Genomic DNA, 18524 nt, shown 5'->3' with positions numbered 1-18524 from the left:
TAGATTTCTGTGTTTGATTTGGGGGAATCTTAGATTGCGTAATAAATATTTTTTACCATAATGCCTTTTATTACATGTCAAAGACAACGTTTTTGTTAAATATAAACAGTCTTTGACCAAAAAATATGAAGTCAAATACAATCAAAAACTACATTTTTGTTATTAAAAAAATAAAAAATTAAATATTGTCAAAGACTACTTTTTTTGTTGTAAATGCAACATTTATATCAAAGATTACATTTTTATGAAAATAAATGTAGTGTTTAAAACATCTAAATCACCTAGTTTCATTTAACTAAATGATTATATTTCATTAAAGATGACATATCTGGAGGAAGAAATGCAATCGTTGACTTTAATCAAAGACGACATTTTAACGTTGTTTTTTGACAACTATTACATTGACTTTCTTGTACTTAAGTAAGTCTATAAAGAGTTCTCGTTTGAAAAGCTTAAGCCCACAAACATTTCCTTATCATTCCATTAGTTTGGCAAGTTGATTAAGTATGAAAGTCGTGGATCATTAAGCCTGGAACTACTAGATTCACTCAACCTAGTCTCTAATCTCTTTGAACTTGTCTCATATTCAATCTAAGAACATAATTTTTCTCCACTATTTAATACCAATTTGATAAATGATAAATTTCTCACTTTAACTGATGCAAGGTTACTCACATCAATGCCTACATGATTTTAATTCAAATCACCATACTTGGCATCTTTGAAGGTGTCAAATTTTACAGCAATAATATCATTTTTAGTTTTCTCTAATCTCAGAGGAATCCCAAACAAACTATTGCATAACAAAAGCCAAACCATCACCATTTTCATGGGACATTGAGAAGGAGAAGTGGAAAAAGATGAGCAACATTGGACTTAAACTTTAGACCTTTACCAAAACTTTTAGAGGAAAAAGATGAGCTTTTGTTTGCAACTAAGATTTTAAAAAGGAAAATAAGAAAAGTTAGGGCTGTGAAGTAGTTGGAAATAGAGAATGTAGCCATTACTAAAATGGGTTAGAGTTGTTGGTCTACTAAGAATTGTTGGGTGATGATTCCATTTACAACAAGGTGATTTTTTTTCCCTTATTTTTTTAGGGTTTTGGGTGAAAAACCAAATGAAAGAAAGTAAAGAATATGGGGGATTGGGTTGGCTTGGAGGTTGTGAAAATAAAATACATTATTGGTTTCTACAACTCTTTTTCATTCACTTTGTTATTTAACAAAGATCACGTTTCTTGCGTTAGAAACGTGGTCTTTGTTTCATTCAAAAACTATGTTTCTAGTTAAAAAAATATGGTTTTTGTTATTAAAGACTAAATTTTTAACATAAAAAATGTGGTTTTTGTTATTTAAAAAATTGCTTTTGTTATTTAACAAAAATTGTGTTTTTTACTTTAAAATTTGGTCTTTGTTTTTTTTCAAATATTATGTTTTTTACATAAAAAAAATGGTCTTTGTTTTAAAGACTATGTTTCTAAATAAAAAAAAAAAGCATAGTTAAAAGTTTATAAATTACATTGGATTTCAAGGTAAAATAGATCAAAAAAATTTATTGTTGAGGTCAAATGTGAGATGAAATTAACTTTCCTTTTAGGATCTTAAAAAACCATAAGCAAAAGTGAGTTTCTAATTTCAAGACATTTGGGTACTTTTAGGAATTCAAAATTATCCCTAAGAAATAGATACTCGTCAACGAAATGTAAGAATCATATTACCGCAAGTAAGATTTTAGGAGAAAATTTCATATTCCCCTAAACTAAATGCCTTCTTAAAGGTAAATCATGAAAGATATAGATACAAATAATAATAAATGATATGAAAATTAAGGAAATGGATGAAAGCATTGTTATTATTATCCTTTCATATAGTCGACTCCAGAGTTATAAGATATAATGCTAAGTTTGTTGTTGTTTTTGTTGTTTAAATTTTTATATTTTAAACTAATATTTATTGTAACAAATTAAAAAAATAATTTATGCTTTAACGTTTTATACATAATATGATCCTTTTGGTTTTTTTTTTTTTTTGTTATGATTCTAATATATCACTATTATTTTTTAATTCAAAATTTTTTACATAATTTGTATTATAAAAATTAGTTTAATATCAATAAATATATTTATTAATTTAATAATTTAATTATATTTTATTATGAAGTAAGTAAAATATTATTAATATTTTGTAAATTATTATTTTTAAACAATATTAAAATCATTAACTTGTGTAACAATTACAATATACATGGTTTTTTTTTAATTTTTAAACAAAAAAATGTTTAGCTTTTAATAATACTAAATACAGTAATCTTTAATTCCTAAGAATTAATGACTATAAACCAAACAAAATTATTCCAAAGAGTGATAATATTATCTTAGTAATAAATTCACTTTAATGACTAAATTATCACAATAATCTTAAAAATAATATCGAATGCTACCTTAATAATTAATGATGTATCCTAACATATAGAACTTAGAACATAAGTCACCGTCTCGAAGGTATCTTCATTTTGAATTTTGAGATAAACAAGATGATATTTATGGATTAAAAAGATTTGTCTCTTGTTATGTAACTCAAAAAAAGATATTTTTATTAAAGTTTGTATGATTTGTTGATAAAGTATTAAATTTGTAATTCTAATAATCAAAGTGTAATTTTTGATAATCTTAAATAAAAAAAATCCCAATGGTTAGAATTTGAACATCAATTTTGAAAATTTTGAGTTTGACTAAGCAATTTAAGAATCATGAGATGTGATACCTTTCATTATGTAGCTCAAAAATTTTAGCTTAATAGAAAAAAGTCTTTGAAGTACCAAAACTACAAGCTCCTTTCATTTATTGCTATTTACTAAATTTACCAAGAATAAATTTATATGCTAAGAGAGCCTTTAGAAGTTTTATTCATTAATTGGTGAGAGCTTGGTCCAGTTTATAAAAGAATTTATTTATTGCAAAAGAAGAAATTAAGTGTTGGGTTCTCAAAATTTTAAGAAATTTAATTTATGCATGAAATAGATTTAAATTGTTAGATGAAATTTTAAATCAAAGCTTCATCAAAAGAGATACTAATGAAATTTTTTTACATTCTCACTTTATTTTTCAATAATTCACAAAATTATAATTAAGAGTATATTATTTCACATTATTTCTTTTTATTTCGTTAATTTTTCTATTGAATTCATTTATTTTTATTATAATTAACAAAAAATCTATTTATTTTATTTATTTTTTCACTTAAAATTTTATAATTTAATTTACTAATAAATTAGATTATTTTATTTTTATTAAAAATATTATCAAATAATTTTAAATTAAACATCATTTGAATTAATTTTCTAAATAAATGTATTTAATTTTATCAATAATTATTTAAACTAAACTAATAGAATAGATTTAATCAAATTTAGTGAGTTTCGATTGATTAAGTCAATTGGAGTTTAACTTATACTCAATGATGTACCATGACTACTTTTTTTGAAGCATTTGATGTGATATGTTTTTTTTCTTTTAATCTTATCACGCCTTCATTCATAGTTGACCCATTCTGTCTACCCTCGTTGAGAGGTTTGTTATGAAGTCAAACAATTAAGAATTGATTTTGATACCGTTTATCTTGCAGATGTCATCCTCTTCTTGCAGAATCAATTTAGTGAAAAACGTAATGCTTAAACTTATATACCTAACAATCTTTCATTTCTTATTCTGTGTGAGATTTATGCATCTTAAGTACTCTTTTTGTAAAACTTGACGTGATACTTTCACTTCCTACATTCGTGTTATAGCTATTATACTTTTTATGGGCAAAAAGATTTATAGTTGAAAAAGAAAAGAAATGAAGCTAAAGAAAAGAATAGAATAAGGAAATAAAGCTAAATGTAGTATAAAAATTAGCAATAGGTAAAAACAGAGCCTGTGTTCTTTGGACACCAGATTTTGCTAAACCATCTGCATTGGAGAATGGAGTCTTGTTCCCTTAAAATTTTAGGGATGAAAGCAAGCTTTATCTTGTATTTAACAATATCATTCCTGCATACTAAATTTTCCTAAATTAAAAGGAAAAAGCTTAAATACTAAATTGATAAAAATAAAATGTTTAATCTTGAAAGATAAATTTTACAAACGTTAATGTCAAAATAGGCTGCTTAGCTTTTCTCTTGGTAAATATGTAATCTTAAAAAAAAAAAAGGATAAATTGTTTACAAGAAATATGATGAGATCATTGAAGGAATATCTTGATCTAACCTAAAGGCTGAGAAAGGTATATGACGCGCCCCACTTAAGTTTATTCTATTATCATTAATTGGTCAGATCCTTCCTATCGTTAATTGGCACCATTTTGAACTTCCAGTCATTCTTCATTTCATGATGGCAGAACATTGGTCCAGGATCAAGAAGACTTTGCTCAAATTTCAAGACAATTATTTTCTAATAAATTAACTTGGTGGACACTATTTTGTATGTTTTAATAGAATACATGTCAACCTTCTGACTCTAATGGTAAAGTATCTAGGATAATTTTCCTAGTACTATTACCCTTTATTAACCCAAGGCTTTGCAGCAAGAGTTTCTTTTACCTGAGCTTCACAGTGGCTCAATTTAGATTGCTTACTTATCTTAACTTGAAACAAATACGTTTTGGCAAGTAGGGAAATGGGAAAAAATGAAAAAAAAAAGTGTGTGTATATAATCAAAAGAGGGAAAAGTTTATTAGTCTTTGAAAACATCGGCATTGCTTGCATCAACTAAAATATTTAATAGGGGAATTATCAACAGATAGTTGGTTGAAGTGAAAAAAAAAAATGTTCCTTTCTTTATTATTTGGGTTTGGATCTATTAGGAGATTGTAAAAGAGTAATTTTTTATAAATTTATTAAGTTTGATGTAGATAAAATTTATTCGAATTTATCTGAAAAAAAAAAAAGATGTACCGGATAAAATCCAAAAACCTTTTACCACTTATAAAAAAAAAAATTCATATTCAAATGGAATTGTAACTTGATTCAAGTAATTTCCTTTAAGAATCTTCAGTTCAAAGTGAGATGCCAGCCATGGCATAGAAAAAGATGGATAGACAAAACGACAAAGAGAAGAAAACAACACCACTAAGCAAAATCTTTTGGATGATTTCTGCCAAAATTAATTTTGCATCAAACAATCTTCTTTCTCTGTTTCTATCTTCTTCTTTAAACTTGTAGTCCAAATTCACTTCAGCATACTTTTACTTATTCTTTGTTTGTGCTTGTAGTAGTGGACAAGCATGTAGGAGTACAGAAAAGCAATTTCACAAGAAAAGTTCTAGCAATTTGTAGAGACCTAAAGAAGAAACTACTGCTTTGGGGGTAGCAATTTTATATATTTTGTATCATCCCTTATAAATTAGTGTCATGAGTTATCCTTCTGGGTTGTTCAGTATCTGAGTCCAAGCAAATCATATTTGCAGTGCAAAAACCTGGAAATATAACCTGTAAGTGATTAATAAAGTCATGCTGCATACATTTTATGTAAGATCATGTGAAACATTGCGTTTGGTCCGTTTGATTTATCATTATATTGTCCTAAACATATTTAAATTGAATTGAATTTCAATGCAAATAGTGAAGGTCTTTTTTTTTTTTTTTTGTTTCTCCAGCAGTTTTCCATATGCGGCCCACGGAAGCAACCCATGGTGCTCTGGCTTCCCCTCCTTGTAAGAGATCAGCAAGCAATACAAATGAGGATAAAGGTAATTCAATCTCTAAGCTTTATAATTTCTTTTTTAAACCAATATTAAAAAAAAAAAAAGTTCTTCTCCTGGCAGATTCGAAGGATGCATCAATTCGATATCTTCCCTTATACAAAGCTCTGGATAGTGGTGATTTGGAAGCTACCAAGAAATTCCTTGACCAACATCCGGATGCAGTGTCCGGTAGCCTTTCCATGGAAGGAGACACACCTCTTCACATTGCTGTCATAGCTGGTCATATAGACATTGTTGAGGAGTTGGTGGGGCGCATGTCTGCTCAAGAAATAGCAGTTAAACAGAAATTAGGCTCAACAGCCCTTAATTTCGCTGCCATAGGGGGAGTAACAGAGATTGCTGAGTTACTGGTGAAAAAGAATAGAGATTTGCTTAAAATTACGAATGCTCGTGATCAGATTCCCGTTGTTGTGGCTGCTCTCTATGGACATAGAGATTTGGTGCACTATCTTTACATGGAAACTCCGATTGAAGAGCTTGATCCAACTAGTCCAAGTCATGGAGCTCTTCTTCTCACTGCTTGTATTATTGATGAATTTTACGGTACAAAAGAGGATTGTTTTACTTCATCTCTTTTGATTCTTGAATAAATATATGCTTTCCCTTTGTTCATTGTTTCCAGGATTTGAACCCTGTTATTGAAACTAAAAATCCAGCACTCTATCAACACAGATCGTTGGCTTTTTGTTTGACCTTTATGTGTTCCTCTCTTTAGATATTGCTTTGGATATAGTCCAACGCTACCCGCTACTGGCAATTGCTGAAGACACGGATAAAGACACAGCATTCAATATTTTGGCTGAAAGACCATCTGCATTCCCAAGTGGAACTCAACTTGCACTTTGGCAACGGTGGATATATAAATGTTGGTAACTTCTGTCACTGAAACAAAATTGGAAATTTGAGCTATAATATATCATTAAATTCAGAATTATATGAGACTGCTTTATCCATTCTTGACCTGATCAGGTATTCAATTACATCCACAAAAGGCCTTTCTCAATGCTTCTGGAGATATTGAAAGGCCTCATGAAGGTACAACTCATCAAAGGAGCTTGACTAACCGAGGTAAATATGTAAAACAAGATTGAGATTTCTTAGTAGAAATCTTGTTTTTTTTTATTTTTTTTATTTGGATTTGTTCTGACATTATTGTTTTAGATAGTTTTCAAAATTTTAAACATAACATGATGATATTATATGAAAAAAGACATGAAAATGACATGTAGCAAAAACCGAATATGAATTTGATAAAAATAAAAAAATGTCTTTTATATTTGGTATGAATTGTGATAATAATTTTTGTGTTTTTCATGTGATAAACACGAAATAAACAGATAGGGATTCACAAATTGACATATCTGATTTTAGATGCATTTGACCACAAATAACTACAATTCTAAATAGTGCATCACCCAATTTTTACTTCAGAAATTTGAAAATCTATTTTCGTTTATGCAGCACTTCACCAACTATCAGAAATATTCTGGAAAGTCTTAAAACTTTCTGGTAAGAAACAAGCAACTCCACCAATAACTTTCGGTCGTATTTGATTGAGCCTAACTGTGCTTTTCTTGCCATCAGTCCCAGGCTTTACAAGCATATATGAGTTAAAACTGACACACCTTCAAGCCAAAGAACTTCTAACTTGTATTTGCACAGAGGTATCAAATTTAGAAGATAAGTTCAAATTCGAATCTCTGGTAAAAAGAGCACTATTTGAAGCTGTTAAGCAAGGGATAGTTGAGTTTGTCACAGAGATCATGAAACATTATCCTGAAGTAGTATGGTTCTGGGATGAAAAAGACCGGAATATATTTTTCGTTGCAACCGCTGAACGCCAAGAAAAGATTTTCAGCCTTATATATAAAATGGGTGCAAAGAAAAACTCCCTGGCAACTTATTGGGATAAGGATTTTAACAACATGTTACACCAGGCTGCGTTGTTAGCTCCTTCCTCTCAGCTTGATCGTGTTTCGGGTGCAGTTCTACAGATGCAAAGGGAGCTTCAATGGTTTAAGGTGGTTAAAAATACATATATATAAGCTCTTTTATAGGTTTAAAAGTTAGGTGAAAGAAGAATTATTCGTACATGAATTCTTTCTTATTTTTATTGTAGGAGGTGGAGAGTGTTGTACAACCCAAGTACAAGGAGATGATCAACATCCATTATAAAACACCCCGAGCTTTCTTCTCGGATCATCATAAGAAGTTAGTAGAACAAGGGGAAAAATGGACCAAAGAAACTGCTAAATCTTGCACAGTCGTTACTGCTCTAATCGTCACCATAATGTTTTCAGCATTGTTTACAGTGCCTGGTGGATATGACAATTCAGGCGTTCCACTCTACTTGAATAGCAATTCATTCATGATTTTCATAATATCTGATGCATTATCACTTTTTACTTCCATGCATTATCACTTTTTACTTCCACAACTTCATTGCTTATGTTCTTAGGAATCCTGACATCCCGGTACAGGGAAGAAGATTTCCTCCAGACTGTGCCTACAAAATTGATGGTTGGGCTTTCCATGCTTTTCTTCTCCATAGCAAGCATGATGACAACCTTCGGAATCGCCTTGTTCCTGGATCTGCGTGACCGAATACCATGGGTTTCTTTTCCAATTATTTTGCTTGCTAGTCTTCCAGTTACCCTTTTCGCCCTGTTGCAATTCCCTCTCCTTGTCGAGATTTTCATTTCTAAATATGGACCTGGAATCTTTGACAAGCCAAAGAAGCCCTGGTGACGATCAGGTTCCACCAGGTCTTCAACACGTTGCGTTCGTTAGCTGAGAGCTGCTGCGTCAGTGATACTACTAAGCAACAGGATTTGGATGCATTGGTTTATCATATGCTGTTTTCTTCATAAATTATTTTTTAAATTTTGCTTTATATATTTTGGTCGAGAATAAATATGTTTTGGGTTAGGATTTGCTGATAATGCATTCATCAAAATTCATGCATGGTATATGGAGTACTAATATATTTTATATGATCATGATTGATTTTTTTTAATATAAATAAAAAAATTATAATCATAATCAAATATTACATTTATATATATATATAATCATTGAATAATAAAAAAATAAATTATAATATAACTAAATAAATCCAATATAAAATTCAATCAAATCTATACATAATGAAATTTGAACCTACAACATCATGATTTAAGGATTTATTTCTTACAATTAGATCAAAATCTCATTAACATATGAAATACTATAGTAAACAGAAGCTTGGAAGACTGATTCTAGTGTTAAGTCCTCAATTTATTGTCAATTTCAAAGTCATTGAGTATAATTTCAAATCTTAAATACTAAATTCATATATATACATATATTGTTGTAGCATCTTCAACAAGATCAAAATTAATTAAATAGTTTATGAATAAAAGAAATTATCACATTAATTATCAACACACTCTATCAATAATGGTAACACTGAAATTGTATTAATCCTCCATTTTTATAATTTGATTTAGATTAATGTGGTTGTTTGCTTGAATTCGCATGATAATCACTCTACTTATATTGAGAATTAAAGCCTTTTTCTTTATATATATATATATATTACTTTTATTCAAACTCAAAAACTTTTTAAACAACTACTACTAAATTTATCAAGTATTTTCTACTTTAAAAATTTTAAGATCTTATCTTTGAATATCAATTAAATTGATGAATGCAACAACAAGAAAAAAAAAAAAACAATCAAGAGAACACCACATTTTGTCGGTCTTAGATATAAGCAACTTCACTTGAAAAAGATTATAATAATAACAAAAACTCTTCTTGTTGAACAAAATTGGAGTTGAATTCTAAACCTATTTCACAAATTTAAAATCAATTTTTTTAAGGGATCAAAGTATCTAAACTACAATTTATTTTTAACTTATTTTATAAGAATTTCAAAAATAAGAGAAGATTTATGAAATCATTTTGCATTCACAGTTCAACAACAAAAAGTCATTTCAAATCAAAACCCCCCCCCCCTTTTTTAAAACTTTATATAACACTTTCATCAATAAAATTATAATTAAAAAAAAAATCTCATATACTATTGATCGACTGATGAAATTAAGAAAAAAATGTTGCAGATCCATTTAAGGTGCCTTTAAAAAAAATAAATAAAAGGTTCAAAAAACCTTTAAACAAAAATTCAAAAATCATTTAAGCCTCTAAAATTTATTTTAATAAATTAAATCTTAAATTTTTTATTTTGAATGAATTAAACCGTTAAATATTTATATTCACTTCAATTAAACCCTCAATTAGATAGAAATGAGTGTTACCGATTAACTAATTTTTATTTAATAAAAACGCAATTGATAAAAATAAAATTTTGACAACTTAATTAATTACAATAAAACATTATGACTTAAATTATTATTCGAAAAAGTTTTTAACCCTTTGACTTAAAAAAAATTACACTTCAATTCATTAAGATGGATTTTAAAAACTGCACAGACTAAAAAGCACGATCCAAAATTAATATCGTTTAGCCCATAATGATAGGAGAAAACAAATGCAACAAAGAGCCCAATTAAGGCCCATAATATTCCGCAATGTCTAAGGCCCAAACCCAAAGGGGGAGCATCGAATCCTGAAAAATTTGCATTTCAATTTCGAGACCCTAATTCCGCCTTTATGAACTTGAAAATGAAACCCATCTTCTCAAGGAAAAGAAACCCCCATAAAAAAAGTTAAAAAACCGCACATAACTTAGAAATTACCAGAACATTTCTTCCTCTCTTTCCACCTAAAGAAACAAGCAAAACCCTAGCTACAATGGCAGCCATGCTGGTAACTTCACCTTCCTTTTCATTCATTTCATGCTCATTTTCTTAACATCTTGAATCTCTGATTTTAAGTGCTGCTAAATCTGCTTCTATTTCTTTTGTTTGCAGCAACCCCAAATTATACTTTTGAAAGAAGGCACCGATACGTCCCAGGGGAAAGCGCAGCTAGTAAGCAATATAAACGCTTGCACCGCCGTGGCTGACGTGGTTAGAACAACCCTGGGTCCCAGGGGTATGGACAAGCTCATCCACGACGACAAAGGGAACGTCACCATTTCCAACGACGGTGCCACCATTATGAAGCTTCTCGATATTGTTCACCCTGCCGCCAAGATCCTCGTTGATATCGCCAAGTCTCAGGACTCTGAGGTCATCCTCTCCCCTATTCTTCTTTTTTACTTAATTTTGTAGATTCCAAATCATTTCTCAGTTTTCAGTTAAAGCAGAGTTTGATGTTTACATATGAACAAAGGGTTTTCATTACTAAACTAATATTTGAATTTTGAATTCGTTTGTCTGTTTGGCATCTCGAATCTCAATGTTATCAAGATCCGATGTTTTTTTTTATGCCATTTAGATTATTTAGAGAGCTTTTTTCTTTTTTTTTTTTTTTTTTGTGTGTTGCAGGTTGGTGATGGAACTACGACTGTTGTACTACTAACAGGAGAGTTTTTAAAAGAAGCCAAGCCTTTTATTGAGGATGGAGTCCACCCTCAAAATCTCATTAGGAGTTATCGAACTGCTTGCTATTTGGTGAGTTTTGTTTTTTTTTTGTTTTTTTCCATTCTCATGGTTTAGATGCTGCATTGGTCTTTGTGCATCTATTTATGTGGAATGCTATACTCAATGGACAGGCAATTGAGAAGATCAAAGAACTAGCTGTTAGTATAGAGGGAAAAAGTCTAGAAGAGAAGAAAGGCTTGTTAGCTAAATGTGCTGCAACAACACTTTCTTCAAAACTCATTGGTGGAGAAAAGGAGTTCTTTGCGTCAATGGTTGTGGATGCTGTTATTGCAATTGGAAATGATGATAGGTTGAATATGATTGGAGTTAAGAAGGTAGACTCCTGTTTTTCATGCTTTATTTTCAACTTTTTTCTATCCTTGTTCTTTTTTCTGATATTTGTACTTGGATCTTTCAAAAAAGATCCCATAGTTCTTGTTATCTGGCAAATTATACAGTTTGGACCCAATGTGTGTTATATTGAACTATCTTTTCCAGCTGAGTGTAGCACTTGGCTATTCTTTATATGTAGACTCTCATCCGTTGGCAGTATCATGTAAGTGTAAATGTTGCAATGGTATGTATGGTAAATGAGGCGGGCATCAGTTTGACTCTATTTTTTGGAGAAAATTTTGTAAGGTCCAAAATCTAGGAAAGTTTAATTTACAGATGTCCTTTTTGGGTCCATAATACAATCAGTTTTTGAAAGCTCTGAAAACACAACATAAGCTCCAATTGGCATAATATAGGTTTTCTAAAGTTAAAAAGTTAAAATTTCTAATCACTTCTGGTACTATAGGCTGAAAGGCAGCTTTCACATTAAAGGATAAAAAGGCTAGCCTGTAAAACACTATATTGCAATTAGGATCTCACCCATTGTTATTATATCTAAAGTTATTGAGCTAGTTGATTCCCTTTTGATTTCTTTTCATTTTTGAAGTGAATTTTGTGTGTGCAATGGTGATATAATTTGTTGTCAATTCATAAGTGATGGCAACTGTAGATGGTCTGATCATGAATATGTTTAACTAACGACTAATGTAAAATGATGAATCCAATGTGGCAGACAAGAGTCTGAAGGTGTAGCATAGGGTTGATGTGGTAGCCAAGAGTCTGAAGGTGTAGGATAGGGCTGGGGTGGTGGAGTTCCCTTATTTTTTTGCTTGAAATATTGTAATACTACTTATAATTGTCAGATTGTGGCATTGCCTTTTAAATAAGATTCCTTTGATTCATGAATGCTAAGAAAAAATTCCCATCAAATTTTCAGTCATGTTTCTTGTAGTATATATTGTTGTCACATAAAAAATTGATTAATATTTTTGGTTTTTTTTCGCAGGTTCCTGGTGGTAATATGCGTGACTCCTTTTTGGTTAATGGTGTTGCCTTTAAAAAGACATTTTCATACGCCGGTTTTGAACAGCAGCCAAAGAAGTTTGTGAATCCCAAGATACTTTTGTTGAACATTGAATTGGAACTGAAATCTGAGAAAGAAAATGCTGAGATAAGGTAGGAGGTCTTGCCGTCTTTGATTTAAATTATTTTTTCATAAGTGGCTATTGACTCTACTTTTTGTTTATCTGCTACAGACTTTCAGATCCATCACAATATCAATCAATTGTTGATGCAGAATGGAATATCATTTACGACAAGTTGGATAAATGTGTGAAGAGTGGTGCAGAGGTTGTTCTTTCACGGTTGGCTATTGGTGATCTGGCAACACAGGTGTGAGATTTTGCCTTGATTGTTGATACTACATTTGTATTTCTTTGTACCTGTCTCTATAAGTGTTGATAACTACCAAAATCCACATAAATCTATTTTCCTTTTTTGATTATTTTGTGATGAAACTTAATACATGGTGTTGGTTGTAAAAATAAGGGTTTTTTTTTTTTTTTTTTTTTCTGTTGGCTATGAATGACCTACGTAGTTTTTATCTCTTGTTGCTTTGTTACCTGCTTGCATGAGTGCTTACAGTGGGCATTGTCATAAAGATAATGTAGTCATGTCCATATTGATATTTGACACTCTATAATCATACATAACTACTTCTTTCCAGCTCCTATGTTATCTCAATTGATAGTTTTTCATAGAATTTTGAAGAATGATGCTTGTCAGTAATTATGACTAGTTTTTTGTTTCCTCTCTCTCAAATATTGTTGCATGAATGTTGTGTTTTTTTGTTGACAGTATTTTGCAGATAGAGATATTTTCTGTGCTGGTCGTGTAGCTGAGGAAGATCTTCAGCGGGTTGCTGCTGCATCTGGTGGAACCATACAGACATCTGTCAACAACATAATTGATGAGGTTGCGACTCGCATTATATTCATTTGGAAATGCAACCCTCTTTTTTTATTTTCAAGTTTACACTGTCAAAAACTATTGAATTCCCTTCTTTTCAACTTCCTAAATTGAAAATATTTCTTTGTTTGATCTGAAGGTTCTAGGGACATGTGAGGTTTTTGAGGAAAGGCAGGTTGGAAATGAGAGGTTTAATATATTCAGTGGTTGCCCATCAGGACGAACAGCCACTATAGTTCTTCGTGGTGGAGCTGATCAGGTCATTCATATTTTAACTAGTAATATTTCTTAATGTGTATTGCTTTTCATGCTGATGCTAGAGATTGTGTATTATTATTTTCAGTTCATTGAAGAAGCTGAGAGGAGCTTACATGATGCAATTATGATTGTCAGAAGAGCTTTGAAGAACTCTACAGTAGTGGCAGGAGGTGGTGCGATAGATGTATGTTTTTATAATAACTAGTGAAACTTTTAAGCACATTGGAAGGGAATTTTTTTATATTGATGTATAAAACTTGCCTGTGGTGGCAGATGGAGATAAGTCGATACTTAAGGCAACATGCACGCACAATTGCTGGGAAGTCCCAACTTTTTATTAATTCGTATGCAAAAGCTCTTGAGGTAGGTGTTGTTGCCCTTAGTTTCTTCTTCCTTTTGGCTGCCTAGGAATTTGGCTCATGTCTCTAGTGGTTAAAACTATGGGAGTGAGCAATACACAGTTTTTTTAGGTGAAATGGAAATTGATATTAGTTTGATATTATATAGAAATCAATGTGGTCTTAGTGTAATTTACTAAGGGTTCAGGATTGACTTGCCCAGAGAAAAGAAAACTATGTATATACCAGGACATGCATACACACATGTAGACATGCTAAAACACTAACTTTATGCTAAAGTACACTCCTTGATTTTGCTGAACCTTGCGAATAAAAAGTAGATTTTTCTTTAACTTAGATACACAAATTTTAATTCATTTTCATACCAAGGGGAAAGCCTGTTGTGTGAATAATTACCAGAGAAACAATTTATTTGATGTATCTGTCAGTAGATTTTATATTTTACCCATGGTATTTTATAAAATTTATTGTCCTTGCTTATGCATGTATTCATTTTTAGCTCACTATATAATGCAGCCATAGTCTAAGTTCCTTATGATGCATGAACATAATTTTTGATCATGAGGACAATATTTTTGGGAAGGTGGCATGTAACTTTACCTTGAAATCCTGTATCAAAATGAAACTTTTCCATTTAACAACTTTACAATGTATCTTCTCATCTGCAGGTTATCCCTCGACAGCTGTGTGACAATGCTGGATTTGATGCAACTGATGTGCTGAACAAATTAAGGCAGAAGCATGCGCTTCCATCTGGTTGCTATTCTTTCCAATTATTTTTTTTAAATTTTTTATAATTTTCTTCCCATTTATATCAGTGAATCATTCTCTTTAAACAGTTTGAGTTCTGGACAGGTGAGGGTGCGCCTTACGGAGTAGACATCAACTCTGGTGGAATAGCAGATTCATTTGCAAACTTTGTATGGGAGCCATCAGTTGTAAAGGTGATTTGACCACTTTCCAACTAGCAATTGCTTATCTAATGATGTACCTTTTAGTTCTTTGCTAATATTAATTTCACAAATTTGTGCCTCTGGTATCTTAAATGTGTGCTGATAGATTAATGCCATCAATGCTGCAACTGAGGCCGCTTGTCTTATTCTAAGCGTGGATGAGACTGTAAAGAATCCCAAGGTAATGCCATGTTGTTCCCTTTCTTAGAAGTTATATGTATGCTTTTTCTATTTTGTGGTGTCATTTGCTCTTGTCCATGTAGATACCTAATTATGTTCTAGCATGTTCCAATCAATTTTGATTCTTTTCCAAGAAGTTTTATGCTTTACAAGTATTCCAAGTCTTTTGAATAAGTTGATTTTTAGGCTTGACAATAAAAAACTTGATTAAGAGTACACATTTGAGACAAAAAACTGAGATAAAAGTTTTGAAATTGCTGAAATCAGGACAGATGATTAATGAAGATGAAAAGGCTCTAAGAAAATTTCTGATCAATTTTTTGGTCAAACTAATGCCAAAAAAGTCAAACCTAGGTTGATTTTGGTCAAACTTGGTTAAATCCAGGTCAAATTGGTCAAACTTAGACAAACCATGGGATTTTGAAAGAGCTTAATTGCAAAACCCTCAGATTTGATCAAAACTAATGTTTTGGACCAAAATATCCCTCGGTTAAACTCAAGTCAAAGTTGGTCAAACTAAGATAATCCATATGTGGAATTAGGACATTCACCACGTGTGAAACATATGGCTGGTGCAAACCTTGGCATCCAATTGTACTCTAATTATGGGTTGTTATAGCTGTCACTGATACTAGAGTTGGAGATCTTTTGAAGTTGATGATTGAAAATTCATCTTGGTGTTTATCACTCACTTGTCTTTCCTTTTTTGTCCTCATTTGATACTTTTGCTGACATTAGCTTTATCATGTGCTAAGGTTCATTAATGGCAATTTGGGGAGAGAAAAAAAAAAAAGATATAATGAGATTGTGAGAGAAATCTCATTTGTGATCTTCAGTTTTGAGGGATTGAAAGAAAATCTCTCAGGCTTTGGGGTGCAGTGGTTTTCAAGTTTTGAGTGAGTTTTGATGATCAAAAGTTGGTGCAATCTTCATTTCTTGATTATAGTAGAAATTTCTTGTCTTATAGCCTGTGGATTTGGGTTTTATGTTGAGCCTCGAAAATCCATTTCTTGTTGTTGCATTTTATTTTTGCATATTATTGTGTTTATTGTCCGCTTGCTTGATTGTTCTTTGAATTTATTCACGTTATATTGACTTGCTTGGGTTAGATTTTTGAAGCCAAAATATATCAAAATAAGGTCAATGTCTTATCTAGTACTTGCAAAAGAACAACTGTACCTTTGTTCTCTACATCATGTAACGTACATTACCATACACATAGCCACACTCCCCACAGCCAAACACGGCCAAACAACTGTACCAAAAAAAATATATGAACACATGGATGGGGAGAAAATATTATCATTTTCATGTCACTTTATCATTTTAATTTGAGTACTTAGGCTTTACTTTGTATGTGATCACTTAAAAGAAAAATGGAAAGATGAAAATTTAGAAGATAAAAGTAGAAAGAGGGAAAATATGTTTTTTTTTTTTTTTTCCCCTCTTTCAATTGGTGTGCTCATTGGAAAGGTGGAAAATGAAAATTATATTCTTTCTAAGTGGAGATCAAAAGATAAAATCTAAAATAGTAATATTCCTTATAACATTGGCTCACATCTCGTGATCTTTTAAAATTGAAAATGAATGATTATTGTGATTGTGGATAGAAAACTGCATGAATAAACTATTTTCTTTCTTCTTTTCCGCTCATCCCCTTTCTTTGGGCAAAACAAACGCTTCATTTTATTAATGCTGCAATGTGACCCACATTATGCCTATTTTATCTAACTACTTATCAGCATTCATGTGTGCCAATACATTTGCACTGCTGCACAACTCTTTCACTGTTTTCCTGTGTTTAATGTTGCAGTCGGAGAGTGCACAGGGAGATTCTGCTGCAGGTGCCATGGCTGGCAGAGGGCGTGGAGGTGGTTTCCTTGGCCGTGGACGAGGAATGAGGAGGAGATGAGCCTTCCAGTTTTGTTGCCCAAATTAAGGTTCTCCAATCAAAATGACGACAAAGATTTTAGTTAACTAGGTTTTTTTTTTTTTTTCCTTGTATTCAGTAATTGAACTACCATTTTAAAGGCCAAATGTGAAGGTGCTTATTCAGATGTGCAATCAAGACAGTGTGTGGGGTGATTTGTGTAACATTTACGTCTGAATCTCATCCAAATTGAATTTCAGTTTATTCATTTTCGTCCTGTGTTCTAGTAAATTTTTGTATGGAAATTGTATGGTGAACAGAGAGATCTTAAATTTGAGTCAATTCATGAATTCTAGTCTACTAATTTGGAATTTAGGAGGAGGAAATATAGGTTGGGACTTGATAAATCTTCCCACATTCTATGAATTCCCACAATAAAGCAGCCAAGCGCGGCCGCTCTAACACAACCACCAAAAGCAGCGTGCAGCTCTAAGCCACTAACCACCCCAAAATTGTCCAAACCTTGGAACGCAACACACAGTAATCCAAAATCAACACGCCACGATAGGCATAAAACTTCAAATTTTAGTCAAAGTCAAGCACCAAAGCGACCTAGCTATTGATATTTCAATTTCAGCCTTGTGAATAAAAAAAATGCATTATGGAAATTTGAGGCATTGACTTGGAGCTTTTAGTTTGGTATAACTTATTTCCGCAATATATTATGATTACAAGTTACAAAGATGAAATTTTTTTATACTCATTTAATATATAAAATTTATATTTATATAAACCCATTTCATATTTTTCCTAAGGGGAATAGTGGTCAAGCCAGATAAAGCATTAAGAAAAACTTGGTCCAATTAATCTGCTAGCTCATGCAATGATCAAAGTCAAGTCGGCCAATTTCCCAGCCAAAATGGATGAAACTTCACCAAAATGATGATACCGAGAAACTTACCATTTTGCATTGACTTCAGCTGTGTTACCAAACTGCAACCACGGCAAAGAAAATTTGAAGCAAAAAAGAAAAAAAAAAAAAGCAGAAAATGAGTGCCCTATATGCTCAGCTGTAAGTACCGTGGGTTTCTAGATTGTTAATACCTTATTTCACACGTAAGGATTGACCTTGAAACCTTTGTTAAGGAGTTTATAAATAGGAAACTGATAGCTGATGAGATTGCATTGCATTCTTCACCAATTTTAGTAAGGGGAAACAGAATTGGAAAGAGATTGGTTCCCATGAAGTTGTTTACAAGAACTAATGTTGTTATACTTGTCATCATATCGCTTGTAATTCTACCTGAGATCACTGCAAGGCATGTAACACCAGA

The 18524-nt window shown here is 31.5% G+C and overlaps 1 protein-coding gene and 2 pseudogenes across 3 annotated transcripts; 2 read left to right on the top strand and 1 right to left on the bottom strand.

The window, feature by feature from the left end:
- Window positions 1-426: 426 nt before the first annotated feature.
- Window positions 427-1004, bottom strand: LOC149513768 (L-type lectin-domain containing receptor kinase VIII.2-like; annotated as a pseudogene).
- A 3230-nt stretch (window positions 1005-4234) lies between these two features.
- LOC111299776 (uncharacterized) lies at window positions 4235-8711 on the top strand (annotated as a pseudogene). The gene is made up of 8 exons (XR_016329926.1): window positions 4235-5468; window positions 5637-5726; window positions 5802-6284; window positions 6457-6606; window positions 6711-6809; window positions 7203-7250; window positions 7326-7762; window positions 7861-8711. The product of XR_016329926.1 is annotated as an uncharacterized LOC111299776 (transcript).
- A 1712-nt stretch (window positions 8712-10423) lies between these two features.
- Window positions 10424-17458, top strand: LOC111299775 (T-complex protein 1 subunit eta). 2 transcript variants are annotated; one of them, XR_016329925.1, is made up of 14 exons: window positions 10424-10550; window positions 10655-10915; window positions 11174-11299; window positions 11401-11604; window positions 12609-12778; window positions 12859-12994; window positions 13460-13576; window positions 13710-13829; window positions 13914-14012; window positions 14102-14191; window positions 14856-14943; window positions 15027-15131; window positions 15247-15321; window positions 17134-17458. XR_016329925.1 is itself a non-coding variant. In XM_022895220.2 (14 exons), the coding sequence occupies exons 1-14, from the start codon at window positions 10536-10538 to the stop codon at window positions 17230-17232; spliced, it is 1689 nt and encodes a 562-aa protein (XP_022750955.2). In that variant the 5' UTR covers window positions 10424-10535; the 3' UTR covers window positions 17233-17458. The 2 variants fall into 2 exon arrangements, 1 of the variants encoding a protein (XP_022750955.2); XM_022895220.2 differs by having other exon boundaries at window positions 15043-15131.
- Window positions 17459-18524: the final 1066 nt, after the last annotated feature.

This window comes from Durio zibethinus, chromosome 18, assembly GCF_047325235.1.
Source record: "Durio zibethinus cultivar Kanyao isolate XHJ-2024 chromosome 18, ASM4732523v1, whole genome shotgun sequence".
Taxonomy (NCBI): Eukaryota; Viridiplantae; Streptophyta; class Magnoliopsida; order Malvales; family Malvaceae; genus Durio; species Durio zibethinus.
Note: the sequence above shows the minus strand (reverse complement) of the source record. Positions and strands in the feature narration are given on the sequence as shown.

What these genes read in the sequence shown, in the direction of transcription:
- LOC111299775 (XM_022895220.2), top strand. An exon ending in TTGGTGATCTGGCAACACAG is followed by an intron (nt 12,995 to 13,459) that starts GTGTGAGATTTT and finishes TTTTGTTGACAG; the next exon opens with TATTTTGCAGATAGAGATAT. An exon ending in TCAACAACATAATTGATGAG is followed by an intron (nt 13,577 to 13,709) that starts GTTGCGACTCGC and finishes TTTGATCTGAAG; the next exon opens with GTTCTAGGGACATGTGAGGT.